This window comes from Ochotona princeps, chromosome 2 (genome assembly GCF_030435755.1).
Source record: "Ochotona princeps isolate mOchPri1 chromosome 2, mOchPri1.hap1, whole genome shotgun sequence".
NCBI lineage: Eukaryota > Metazoa > Chordata > Mammalia > Lagomorpha > Ochotonidae > Ochotona > Ochotona princeps.
In genome coordinates this window covers 33391166-33405694 of record NC_080833.1, presented here as the reverse complement: position 1 = coordinate 33405694, position 14529 = coordinate 33391166, and the positions used below count along the sequence as shown (strand labels likewise).

At 45.4% G+C, this 14529-nt stretch overlaps 1 protein-coding gene across 5 annotated transcripts in view; it reads right to left on the bottom strand.

Moving 5' to 3' along the window:
• Positions 1–14529, bottom strand: part of CFAP57 (cilia and flagella associated protein 57) — a 74200-nt gene that overhangs the window by 51091 nt on the left and 8580 nt on the right. For all 5 annotated transcript variants that reach the window (XM_058679946.1, XM_058679945.1, XM_058679947.1 and 2 more), the window contains 6 exons: positions 12590–12876; positions 11009–11216; positions 6672–6824; positions 4581–4720; positions 2905–3070; positions 1273–1386 (listed from right to left, as the gene is read on the bottom strand). In XM_058679946.1, coding sequence (XP_058535929.1) covers positions 1273–1386; positions 2905–3070; positions 4581–4720; positions 6672–6824; positions 11009–11216; positions 12590–12876 — 1068 coding nt within the window. The remainder of the gene's footprint in view (positions 1–1272; positions 1387–2904; positions 3071–4580; positions 4721–6671; positions 6825–11008; positions 11217–12589; positions 12877–14529) is intronic.

The following is a 14529-nucleotide window of genomic DNA, read 5'->3' as shown; positions in this document are numbered from 1 at the left end:
TGGGTCACAGTATTCATTGGTTTGTATGAGATGGGGCTGGAGACAGAACTGACCAAGCAACTGCAACCACTAGTGTGTGGGGGGCTGATGTGGGTGAAGGACTGAGTCGAACCTTGTATTGGCTTAACACACACAGGAGTCACATTTGGGGTCATCTCAGATGAGGTTTCTTTGAGGATTCCCCCAACTGAACTGCTAGACTCAGAACTTGAACCATGGGGAATATTGCAGGATCTGTGGTCTGACTGTGGAGTGTGTGTGTCAGAACTGGGCCTCCTTGATTGTTGAAGACAATGCAGTGGACAGTATGCCCAGATGCACAAGGGGATATGGGGCCTGTAGATGACATCTAGTACCATAGAAGATGGAGAGCAGAATCAATCGGACAACTCTCCCAGCCAAGTGTTGGTAGTTAGTATCTGGGTGAATGGAGACTAAGGTGGACTGTGTCAGCCAATGCACCTGGGAAGGACTTCCTCAGCCTTAGAACAATGAAATCAAGAGCATCTGACTATTAAACCCACTTGGGCAAAACCCGTGCAGCATGCTCCACATCAGGGACCCTGGGATGACATTAGGTGGCCATTTCCTATCCCTGGGTACTAAAGCGTTTAGGATGCTGGGTGTGGCTTCTTCCTTTATCTCCCCTTTTCCCCAGACACAGGAAGAAGAAAAAGAAAATTGGAAACAATGGTCTCATCTACTTTTCTCTATTCCTCAACTCTTCCCACTCTAATCAGTGGTCTATGTAGGCATGCATCCTTCTCAACTATATAAACATCATCAAAAATAAAATAAAAAGTCCTCAATTACTTCAATGAAGGACCATAACATATAAAGCTCTTATAGGGCTAAAAAGGTTCCATTTAGCTAGGGTCATGTGAACTTTCCCAATCTCAGCTCACACTATGCTTTCTTCTGAGACCTCTGTCTAGACTCACAGACCCTTCTGTTTCACCTGCTAGCCTCAGATCCCCATCCACAAGGATTCTCTCCACCAACCCTGACTGACAAATTCCTATTCATTCCTCCAGAACCAAGCCTTTGCAAATACATCTTCATTACTTCTAATAAGTCCTCATGTCTTTTTTCTTCATTGAATTAATTACAATTTGTAATTAAATTTGTGCAACTGTTTGATTGTTTCTTTCTTCAAGTAGACATCGAACCCTATGAGGAAAGGAATCATTTCTCTTTTGTTCCCTGGTAGCCCACAGCTGGCGCAGCGCTGGGTTCAGTGCCCTTACTGTGTGGGCCTGTTCATTCACTCACCTTCCCTGTGTGGCCCTTCAGGTTGGAGATGTTCTCCAGGCTCGTGGTGGTAAAAATGTGGATCACATTTCCATTGACGGCGGCAAACAGGTGGCCTCCGTTACTGAAGCAGCACTACAGTGAGAGCAAGCAAGCATGACAGCAAGGGCAGGTCATGATCAAGGGTGGTGGCAGAGGGAAGGAACCCCAGAAATCCCATGGAACCTCATGTATAATTTTTCAAAATATGCACTATTCACAAACTTGTTGTAGATCTCTCATACGCATTGATTTCCAACTGTCTTGCACCACAACAACGGTTATCTCCTAATTCTATTTCCATGTCCTTTTTGGCATCCTTCCTGAGGACTGAGAACCGGAAGGCGTTTTCAGGTACTCTGACTATTCTCGAAGCTCACAGGAGCTGAGATGCTGACACTGCCTTGCCCACCGAGCATGAAGCGGCCTGGACAGCAGAGTACCTGTTCAACCTGCAGATTTACTGATTCAGAGTAGGGAGCAGAGTCCCGAGATCATGGTGTGTTCCTGCAGGTTGAGATCTCGAGTGTGATGTGATGGGCTGCTCATTGCCTCTCACTGGTGATGCTTATTTGCCGCCCTTAATCTCAATTTCATCTTCCTAGTGGTGACTCTGATTCTGAAATGACTTGTACTTACATATTTTTTAAAAAGATGTATTTATTTTATTTGGGAATCAGAGTTGCAGAGAGAAAAGGACAGAGATCTTCTATTTACTGGTTCAAGCCTCAAACAGCCGCAATAACCAGAGCTGGGCTGATCCAAAGCTGGGAACCAGGAGCTTCTTCTGGGTCGTCCACATGGCCGTAGGGGGTCAAGACTTTGAACCATCCTCTGCTGCTTTCCAAGGCCATTAGCAGGAGCCGGATCAGAAGTAGAGCAGCCAGGACTCAAACTGGTGCCCAGGCGCAGAATTAGTCTGCAGCACCATCACAGCAGCCCCATGACTTTTATTTTTCCATATCAGTCAATATTCCATAGCCACAGGGAGGATATTGTCACAGTGAGATCTCATAAGGTTTGGGTTTCCATAAAATACTTTGGTGGGTAAACGGTAATGGGAATAGGGGGCAGCATTGTGGTACAGTGGGTTAAGCTGCTGCTTATGACACCAGCACCCCAAATTAGAGTGTCAGTGCAAGTGCCAGCTGCTCTGCTTCTGATCTGGCTTCCTACTAAAGTGCTTAGGAAGTCAACGGATGATGACCCAGGCACTTGGGCCCCTCTCACCCACTTGGGAACCCTTGATGGGATTCCTGGATCCTGGTCCCAGACTGGCCCAGCCCTGGTTTTTGTGGCCATTTGCGAGAATCAACCAGTGGGCAGAAAAAAAAATCTCTTACTCTTCCTTTCTGTCACTCTGCCTTTCAAGTACAGAATGAATCGAAAGAAGGAAAGAAAGAAAGAAAGAAAGAAGGAAAGAAAGAAAGAAAGAAAGAAAGAAAGAAAGAAAATGCAAATAGAACTGGATATTTGATGAGTTTATAGGAGAAGAATTAGATTTTTTTTGTTTGTTTTGGAAACTACTAAAGTTTCCAAACTGCTACAGGTCCTCTGACCTACAGTGTGTTAATTCTTTTTATGAACTGGATGCTCATCCCCAGTGGTCCTTACCTCTTTGCATCCTCTAACAGAGTATTCTTTGAAAGAGCGGATATCATCAATGAGTAGGTTCATAAGGCGGAGTTTGTCAGCAAACCCTACTACAACGTAGTGCCCAGATGGGTGAAGGCTGATAGAATAAGCTTCTTCTTGGTATTCCTTAAACAGTTCTAGGGTGCTGTGAAGAAGATCAACTCTTCAGTTACGAGCCCAGCCCATTGTATCCTCTGAGTCCTCTGCTGTATCTGGTATATATTGCTGCCATAGCATTTGGATACTTTATTGCTTGCAATGCTTGATTTCTCTGTTTTCTAGATGCTGTTTACTTAACGATAATGTCCAACACTGAGTATGAGAACCAGTGCTGTTCAATGATGGCAGAGACCCAGCTGTTGACATTCTAAAAACCACAAGTTGTGTACAGACATTTTTTTCCAGCAGCCCTTGAAACGGTACACAGGAATAAAACAAAAACCAGTGTGGGGCTGATAGACAGTGTTAGGGGCCAGGAGGACAAAATCACCAGGGAGCTAGAGGGGGCTGGAGTATTGACTGATGAGGAGGAATAAAAGGTCTGAGTTCCAAGGTGCAAAAACCATATTGGGGGGGCGGGGTTGAGAGGACAGGAGAGCCGGAAGGACGTGGGAGTTGATCTTTATGTCCTTAATATCTAGGACAGCGTCTGGCATGCAGAACGTATTTAAGAAGACCACAAAGTTATTTTCCAGCTCATACAAGATAAATCAAGTAGTAGACTGGCTGACTTGAATTTTAAAAATTTTATCATTCTTCTTCTTACTATTATTATTTGGAAGAGTTTGAGAGAGAGGAGAGACATACAGAGAGATCTTCCATCCACTGGTTCACTCCCTAAATGGCTGTAACAGCTGGAGATAGACTGATCTGAAGGCAGGGGCCAGGAGCTTCTTCCAGGTCACCCATGTGATAGTGGGGGACCCAAGGACTTGAGCCATCCTCTGCTGCTTTCCCAGTCCATTAGCAGAGAGCAAGATCAGAAAGTGGAGCAGCTGCAACCAAAACCTGTGCCCATATGGAATTTCGGCATTGTAGACAGAGGCTTAGCATATTATACTACGGCACTGGCCAGTGACTTGAAAAAGTACTTTTCTATTTATAGCTTCCAAGTAATTAAGTTATTTATTTATTTTAACGATAAAATAAAGAGAACATATTTTAGGTATTTTGAAGATGCAATTCTAATAACACAATGTTTTCCTTCCTCTTTCTGTTAACTTTTAAACCCCTTTAATTAAGGGCAGGCATCATGGTGTGGGAGGTTTAGCCACTGCTTAGGTTGTCAGCATCCTCTATAACCACATTGGTTCAAGTTTCAGTTATTTTGCTTCCAAATCAGCTTCTGTGGCTGGGAAAGCAACAGATTAATGATTCAAGTGGCTGAGTCCCTGCAACCCCTGTGAGAGACTCGGGTGGAATTCTGGGCTTTTGATGGGGCCTGGCCCAGGACTGGCTGTTGCAAGCATTTGGGGAGTGTTTTGATGGGGCCTGGCCCAGGACTGGCTGTAGCAAGCATTTGGGGAGTGAAGCAAAAGAGGGATGACCTCTCATCCCCTCTCTGACATGCTGCCTTTCAAATAATAATACAAAACAATTCACCAAATTTAACTGAACTCCTGTATCCTACAGCAGCAAAGTCTTTTATTCCTTACTTTGATTCATAATTCCAGATGCGAATGGAGCGGTCCAGAGAACAGGTGGCAATGAGGGGTTTGCGGATGCAGGTAGCTAGACCAGTGATGGATGCTGAGTGTAACGGATACATCAGATACTCAAAGTGAGCGGGCTCCCCCTAGAGAAATCATACAGAATGAATTTGAGCAGAGTCATCACAAGGCTGGCTTGTCCTCCAGCACTAATTAACAGCTGTTAATATTCATTAGCCTGGGGACACAGATACTAGGCTATGGAAAACTGTTTTTGCATTATGCATGTTTTCCTATGCCGCTATTCTTTTCATGACAGTAAAACATTTTATTCTTTGGCTAGCCTAGAAGTAAACTTAACCATTGCTCTACTGTGGGACCATTTAAGTGATTTCCACTTTTTCTTTAGAAGTAACCTAACACCCTTGCATCCTTTGTGTCTCGATTACTTCCTTAGCACACATTTCTGCAAGTGGCATACTGGGTAAAATGGTAGGAATCATTTTAAAGATCTTCATAGGTGATGTCCATTTTTTTCTCCAAAGAGACTGTACTAATTAGCACCAGCAGCGAATGACAGCTGGGCGAGTGACCTGAAATTGAGGGGCTCCAGAGCATACCTGAACTGGCAGAAGGCATGTACTTGAAAGATTAATTAAGGCTGTGCAAGCTGAAGAGCAGGAATACAAACGGATACAGAAAAGATGAAGAGAGTCTCAGATAAAGGATGAACCTCACGAAGAACATCAATTTCTGTATAAAGGGATCAGGAGAGGAAAAAGAGGAAGAACCCCCCAAAGTGCTGCAGTAAATATTGCCTGAAAACATTCTAAATTTGTTGAAAAAACACTACTGCATACTACATTTTACAGGAAGCTCAATAAACTCAAAGTAAGAAAAGCATAAAAGAGATTCACAAGTGTTTACATTATAGCAAAAACTATGAGAAAAAGAATCATGAGCTATCACTTTACTTCCACCAGGATGACTGTATTCATAATAGTCAAGAGACGTGAACAACTCAAAAGTCCAAAGTCAGTTTTCAGACAGACAAATGTTTAATATATTCATACAATGGGATGTTTGGCTAGAAAAAGGAATGAAGTGCAGGCATATGCTCCAATATGGCTGAATCTTGAAATCATACACATATTTGCTGTACGATTCCATTTATGTGAAATGTCCAGAAAAGGCAAATCTATGGAGACATAAGGAAGATGAGCCGTTGCCTAGGGCTGGGGCAGGTGGGTGCACTGGAGAAGAGAGAGAAGAGCTAAAGAGTATGTGTTGGGTTTTTTTTTAATGACAAAAATATTCTAAAAATGAATCTGGTAATGGCTATGCGCCACTGCAAATGTACTAAAAACTCATTAAGTTATATACCATTGATACATAAATTGTATAACTCATAATCATAAAATTGTAACTCAATAAAGCTATTATTACTATGAATGTATTAAAACTCATTAAGTTGTACACTGCTAATATATAAGTTGTATAACTCATAAAATTATAAAATTGTAACTGAATCAAGCTATTAAACTAGACCATGAATGCAAAACACACTGAGATTCTACCATGATTGTAGGCGGATTCCTTTCCCTGTTGTTCTGCCAGCTATTGTCTTCATCTTCTGAATCCAAGCTTTTAGGTACATGCAAACTTAAATCACAGTATCTCATTGTTAAAGTGACCCTGAAGTACAAAGTGATCTTTGCTTTAATGTTTTTGGTTGTGACCTCTGCAATGTGTTTGCTATTCCAAAACAAACAAAAGCAGCAATAAGCTTTTTGTGCGCATGTCTTTGTGCACACAAATGAAGCAGTAGCTTAAATGCCTCAAAGTGTAATTGAATTGCAGGATTTAAATTCAGTAAGACAATGCCAGTGTGACCCCAAAGAGGCTGCAGCAAGCACAGCCTCGCTGAGTGCCTAGTACATCTGCACGAACACCTTAGAGTTTCTTTTGCTCTGTTAGGAAGCAGGTGAAGTATCTCACCCCTAGCTAATCTTTCTCAAAATTGACCCAGTGGGTGACCAGCCCTGTAGCAGGTGCACAGGCCAGGTGTGGGAGGAGGTGCTGCTGGAGCAAACTCACCTTGCTGATCTCTGTCAGAGACATGGTGATGCTGTAGAGTTGGTTCTTGCTAGTGCTGGCGACCAGGGTCTCCTCCGAGGGGCTGAAGCTCATGCAGAGAATGTCCTGTTTATCAGACTGACTCGGGTCGTTGCTCTGTGGGTCCATAGGGATCTGGCCGAGATGTAAAGCAGCATCAGTACTGCCCCTGCAGCATCGGTGTGGCTAAAGGCTTTCGGGGTTTTCAGCTGGCTTACAGACCCTTAGACCAAGGTGCTTCCAGGAGCCTCCGCAGGTGTGGAGAAGGCAGAGCCTGTCACCTCTGTGAGTTCTTAACACTACCATATGTCCTCCACAAAGTGACAAGTGTCCAAATGATAGGACAACAGCAAATGTGACAATGACTAATGTATACATCTCAATTAGAGATCTCCCAAACTCAAAATGAGCATTTAAACCCCACTCTCAGGGTGGGCATCTGTTCCTGTGTGAGATGTCCACATCTCATATTACAATGCTGGTTCGAGTCCTGGCTATTCCGCTTCTGATCCAGTTCCTGCTAACCCACTCCCCAGAAAGGAGCAGATGAGGCTCAAGTAGCTGAATCCCTGTGGGGCACCTGGATTGAGTTATTGGCTCCAGGCTTTACCCTGGCCCTGCCCTGGTTGCTGTAAGCATCTGAGGAAAAAAACAATGGATGGAAGATCTTGCATGTGTTCTCCCTCCCCTTCTATTTCTAATGAAATGAAAAAAATAATAATAATTTAAAAATCGACCTATCTCGGGCTCGGCGACGTGGCCTAGTGGCTAAGGTCCTCGCCTTGATCCCATATGGCCGCTGGTTCTAATCCCGGCAGCTCCACTTCCTATCTATCTCTCCTCCTCTCAGTATATCTGACTTTGTAATAAAAATAAAATAAATCTTAAAAAAAAAAAATCGACCTATCTCATTGCTGCCTACCTGTTGGAAGCTTCGGGCACAGGTCACCTTGCCCTGGGATATAAAAGCACATTGCAGGCCAGCAGAGGGCTCTGTGACAGCCATTCACCCATGTGGGGTGGGCGACAGGGCAGAGGAAAGAGAAGGGGTCTTCTAGCTCCTCCCAGCAGTTCCTGTTTCAATAACGTTTCATAGTGTTCTCAAGCAGATGTTATACAATTATATTTTCTTGGGGCCAGTGCTGTGGCTCACTGGCTGATCCTCCACCTCCAAGTACCATCATCCCGTTGGTGGGCTGGATGTGGGTAGTCCTGAGATGCACCCATGGCTGTCAGGTCTGCCACACTGGGCAGAGTGGGCACCCTCAGACCACAGACCTTGTCCATTCTGACTGCAGAGTGCCATGCATATAGTCATTGTCTCCAGAAACATGAACTGCTATGGGAAGAGACCATGTCTGACTTCTATCTCAGGCGCCAAGCATGGGTTCTGTGCCACGGAAGGTACATGATGGACGCATGGTGAATGAGTGGGTGAATGAACCATCACTACTTCTCAGTATCTTCTGCTGGATTCCCTTCCTGTATCAGGGGCTGAATTAGGAAATTCAAGTCTTATACTCGGGCCTTTTCCACCTAATCAGTGATTTTGATCTTTCAGTGATTTTAATTAATATGAATATTCCAAGGAAAACAATGCCAAGTAGCAATAATTATAATGATAAACACTCAAAATAATAAAAATCAAACATTAGCTATGCAGCAGCCACACGCTAGGCACTCTGTGTGTGTGTGTGTGTGTGTGTGTGTGTACTGATCCCATTCCTAAACCAGAAATCCCCATCAAGTACTGCACCTGAGCTGGGTCTCTGCAAAAAGGTCCACTTTTCACCATTCTTTTTCTTTTTCTGTTTTTAAAGATTTGTTTATTTATTTGAAAGGCACAGTTCTAGGAGACAGAGGGAAAGATCTTGCATCTACCAGTTTACTCCTGAAATGACCACAACTGCTAGAGTTAGCCCAGGCTGAAGCCAGGAGCTTCATCCGGGTCTCCCAGGCAGGTGCAGGGACCTGAGAATTTGGGCCATTTTTTCACTGCCATCCCAGGTGTATCAGCAGAGTTGGATGGGAACTGGAACATCCATGACTCAAACTGACAATCATATGGGATGCTGCTATCACACGGAGCAGCTTACCCTGAGGTGGCACAACTCCGGCTAGCTTTTTGGTTGAGCTCTAAGCATCCACCACACCTAAGCCTTTGCACTACATTTAAACACCATGAGCTCCCAGCATCTACCACGGAGCTTGGCATTTGATAAATAATAAATATTTGGTAAATGAATAAACAAACAAAAGAATGAATTCTTTTGTGAGCAAAGTAAAGTGACATCGCTTCTGTCCTTTTCCCTTGGGTCCCACCTACTGCTCTTACCACCTTCCTATGTCTGGTCCCTTCCCCAGACATCAGCCTCAATTGCTGGGCATCACCTCTAAGTATTCCTTGCTTCTGACCTCCCATATCCACTCAGGGAAAGTCCTAGAGACTGAACCTCCACAAAGGCACTCCACCTTCCCCATATCCCTACCTGATCTTAGCCTTTATTTGCTTTCGGCTTCATTAAAAAGACTCTCTTCACCAGTTCCTAACAGCAGCATCATAATTTCTAATCATTCTCTGAGCAGCAAGTGGCCAAGCCCTGCCCTTGGTGGGGGAACTGGGCTGACCTTCACCCTGTTGCTAACAGGAAGATGGGTTATTTGTTCAAGGTACTGTTAGGTCCAGCCCCTTAACCCCAGTCTGGCTCACCTGCTGTTTCTATCCATGTCAAGCCCATTACCCCCAGAATCACCTCTGCTAACTACAGGGCGAAGGTTCCTTCTCTTGTATTTTTGCCTTTCTACTCAAAAACCTTGCAGGTTGCCTGTTAATTCCACACACAGCCCTTGAGCTGGCCCCCAAGATCTTTCACGAGCCCCAGCTCTCTTCTTCCGCTTTCAGGTGACTTTAGTCCCTGTCCACTGGGGAACAGAACATTTCCCAAACATACCACCTGTTACCCCTCAGTGGTGACAATGCTTAAGCTGTTCCCTCCATTGTGAGTTCCTAATTGTTTTATTTTTAATTTTTTAAAAAGATTTATTTATATTTCTTGGAAAGGCAGATTTACAGAGAGGACAGAGAAAAAGAACTTTCATCTGCTGGTTCATTTCATCTGCTGATTCAAATGCCCACAGCAGCTGGAGCTGAGCCGATCCAAAGGCAGGAGCCAGGATCTTCTTCTGGGTCTCCCACATGGCTACAGGGTCCCAAGGCTGTGAGCCATCCTCCTCTGTATTCCCAGGCCACAAGCAGGGAGCTGGGTGGGAAGTGGAGTAGCTAGGATACAAACTGGTGCCCTATGCGATCCCAGTGAATGCAAGGTGAGGATTTAGCCACTGGGCCATCGTGCCAGGCCCCTTAATTGGTTTCTTGCTGCCTCATGTTCTCAGCCTTCCATGATTCTCCCTTAAACACTGTTATCAAACACAGGGAAGCCTTCCTGCTCCTTCCTAAGCAGATCCTCCCACCCCGCCCCACCGCCTCTATACCACCCTGTGGATCTCTGTTCCACACCCATTTGCTGAAGGCTGACTGTGTGCCAAGAGGTCTGTTGGCCACTAAACATGCACACAGGTCATAACAGGGAGGCTGTGGAAACTCTAAAGTTCAAGAGGAAACACAATTTGTCTAAGTTCTCTCCCAGGATTCAGACTCAGATCTTCCTCCTTTAAACTCCAAATGTGAGGTCAGAGTTGAGGCGCAGTGGGTTAAGCTATGGCTCACAATGTTGGCATCTCACACTGTAATGTCAGTTTGAGAACCAGCTGTTCTGCTTCCCATCCAGCTCCCTGCTGCTGCAGCCTAGAAAGGCAGGAGGTGATGGACCAAGTGCTTGAGTTCCTGCTGCTCACATGGGAGACCCAGATGGAGTTCCTGGTCCCTGGCTTCAGCCTGGCATGACTCAGCTGTTAGGGAGTGAACCAGCATATGCTTCTCTCTCATGCTCTTTTTTTTTTTTTAAAGATTTATTTTATTTTTTTTTTATTACAAAGTCAGACATACTGAGAGGAGGAGAGACAGAGAGGAATTGGAGCTGCCAGGACTAGAACCAGCGGCCACATGGGATCAAGGCGAGGACCTTAGCCACCAGGTCACGCCGCCAAGCCCTCCCATGCTCTTTTAAATAGGTAACTCTTCAAAGGAAAAAAGAAAGAAAACCTACATCCTAATACCTCCCTCAGGAGGGACCCCACAAGTCACCACCCGTGTGCAGCCCTCTGCCCCACTGCAGTGTCTTGCCACAACACTTGCTGCTAGACAGCCAACGACGTAGGGGCCACCCTGGTTGGACATCTTTTCTCTCTTCCCTCCTTACCCGGATTTCCCTGCTCTCCCGGTAGAAATCCTTCTCTTCTATCTTCTCAAATAGCAGAACTCTCCCTGGCCCAGCAGAGCAGGCAAAGCCCTTGGAGTAGGTGGCAATGGCAAACACCTGGGGCATGGTGAGCTGGCTGTAGTTGCTGGCTGTCTTGACCTGCTCATAGGATGGGACTGGGGAACTGGCAGGCGGGAAGTCGATCAGGCTGCAGAAGGAAAACAGCATCCATGGCTTCCAGAGCCAATTTCAAGGAGCAAGATGGAGGGCTGCCCCTGGGTGGATTTGAGAAACTACTTAGTGATCCTCACTCCTACAGCCAGTTGCTGTCCTTAGGCCTGCAGGTGCCACCATTGAGAAGAGGAGCCTGGGAGGCTACTCATTCACGTACAAGGGTCACACCCTGCGTGGCCGTGGCAATGGCGGCCATGATCATAAGTGTTGTCACGTTGCTGGAGGATGGTTATCCTCACTGAACTTGAAGAGATGGTTCCGAGTGGTTTTACCAACATCACACAACCACCAAGTAGCAGGGCTGAGATCTGAATCCAGGTCTCTGTTTTCTTTTGTTTACATGTTGAATTTTTGTATTTATTTCTAAATATTTATTTGGCGTTTGACTGTTCACAGCTCTGGAAAATAATGGTCAATAAGCCTCTTCAGAAGCTTACAGTCCAAGGGCAGGTATGCTATAGGGCATAGCTGAGTGCAAAGGTGGACAGCTGGTCAGCAGGTAACAGGGATGCAATAGGTGTACGTTTCTGAGATGAGCTCGGGCTATGAGCTGGGACCCACAGGATGGGGTGGGAGCCATGGGGAACAGCAAGCACCTGGCCAAGCCTGGAAGCAAGATGGTACACAGAGTGCATGCAGGGACAGAGGTGAGAGCAGATGTTCCTTGTAGAAAGACGGGTGAGAGCAGCAGGCATGTGTGGGTTAAGCTAAAACAGGGGACCTGTATTCTGGGACCACTATTCAGCATGAACCAGAGGGCACAGGGACTATATAATCACAACCCAAAAGGGAATATAGGGGAACATAGCAAAGAATGCACAACTGGGAAGTTACTGAGGAAGGATCTGTGGGATGCCATTGGGTGGAGGGCCCAGGGTGTAGGGTCAGCTAGACCTGGGTTCGACTACCGAGTCCTCTGTAAAAACAGCACTGTGATCTTGGGTGAGTCGCTTAACCTCTGAGTTTGTTTCTTTGTCTATAAAACAGACCTAGATCCCTGGTACTCAGCAAGACGCCCTGTTTGGTGTACAACCTATATAATCAACAAAGTAGCTGCGCCAGCTACTAGAAAACATTGTTTTGAAAACCTATAATTTTCGAAGATCAGTCCTATTACAATGGTTACGAGCCTGGATCTTAAAAATTAAAAGACTCGCATCCAGGCTAAGGTCCTACCAAGGCTGTGCTCGAATATGGAGGAATAATAGAGAGGAAGAGGGAAACTGAACACACAGCAGACAGAAGGGTGGTGAGTGGGTTTTTTTTTTTTTTTTCCAAACATAGCTTTCTGGATAAAGCTGTTAGTACAGTGAGTGTGTGGGGGCCAGCACAGGGTGGTACCCTTACCTCTCTGATTCCTGAATGATGTCTAGGTTCTTCGAGCCACTGGTGGTCTCCTTCACCATTATATTTGTCTCCCAGCGCAGATCTCCGGATTCAAAGAGGAAGAGCTTGCCCATGTCGGTGCCAACAATAATCCTGTCCTCAGACACCCAGGCGTGGGCTAGATAGTTTTGTGGTTCTCCTCTCTGAAAATTGGTCTGCTTTAGAGTTCCTTCAGCAAAACGGAGCAGCTTAAATATCCCACTTCCAGTGACACAAACCTGTGTGTTATCCTGGGGATTGAAGCTCACCTGTAAGACGTGAATGAATAAACAAACAAACAAAAAAAGATTAATCTTGATGGAATGTTTTCCCACTCTACTCATAAACATTTATTTCAAGTGGCTCACAAATCCCTTTAGAGATTATAAGAGCATATAATTTTATACCACATTTAATAAGGACACACACCTATAACCACTGTATTTAGTTAGCTTATCCCTACAGCAAATATGTGGGCAAAGCTATTTATCAAAGAAGGAAGTAGCTTATTTTGGCTCATGGTTTAGGAGGCTCATGGTCCAATAGTGTTCATGTCCTCCTGGCTTGAGAGACCGTGATGGCAGGGCGTGTGCAGAGAAAGGATCCATGGTAAGCCAGCAAGAGAGAAGGATGAGTCTTGACTTGGGGGAGTATAACCAAACCTCTTGCAACAACTATTTTCCAAGAGCATGGCCCCAAACACCCAAGGACTTCCCATCACCTCCTAATTATGTTTCCTCCCTCATAGCATCATCCATTTCTGACTCTGGAAATTAGCTATCCATGTGAGTTTGGGGGCCAATATCCTGTTCAGACCACAGCGGGCTTCCCAGTCTTAAAAGGGGAAATCTTACAGATTTCTGCCAAAAATCACAGAATGAACAGGTTTCTGTTCTAAGAAAATTCACAAAAAATTCAGCTACAGAAGCAAACAGAAAACAGAGGGCTGGCAGGTTTACACAGTCCTGTATAATCGAAGGAAACCACAGGTCAGAGGTACCATGTGCTCTTGCATCAAATGAGCTGCTTCAGCCTCCAACCTTATCCCAGTGTACAGTGAGGGCCAGGCAACCTGCTGTCCCCTACAAGGGGGCGCTGTGGCTTTTTCATCCACATATTTCCACTGCTGACCTCACAATAGGCATCCTGTAAAGTGGTTGTTCAATCTACTTCGGAGGAGGTACTCTCTGTTTCCAATGAGGTTGCTTCATTCACTTTGTCATGGCCTGGGTAGAACAGCCTTTCATTTCCATCGGATTTCTGTGATCACCTTCTGATTGCTTAAGAGGTGATCCTGATCACCAGGAAGGGAATTCACAGGACCATTGACGTGTGTTCTGGTTCAGATGTACTTGTTTCCCTGTCAACCTTACAGGAGCTGAAGACTGAGTTTGTGCCTGCAGCACGGATTAACTAGGTTCTCTGAATGTGAACAGAACTGGGTGGCTGGACACGCAGAACCGAGTACTAGATCCTAGCCTGGGGTGACTCTACCATGAGAAAGCCTCCCTTAGACCTCCTGCCGAAGCAGTCCAACAGAAGTCTTCATGTTGCCCTCAAACCACAATAGGAAATGCTTCTTCCCATAATAATTACAACTTCATCAATATCTTCCTGAAGACCTGGCATTTTACACTACATTCCTGGAACCTTCCCACTGCCCAGAAATACCTCTGGAAAGAGGCCAGGGCTAGACAAAGAGAGAGAGAGAGAGAGAGAGCGAGCAAGCGTTATTCATCTACCTCTGGGTCCACCCTGTGATCCCAAAACACTTGTGGGTCACAGGAAAGAGGTTAGAATGAATCAGGGAATTCCTGGCTCTGCGCATTGCCTCTTGGAACTTGGGCGAGCTACTGTATCTCTTGGAGCCCCAGTTCCCTCTTCCGTGAAATGGGATAATAATAATCAACACTTTACGTGGT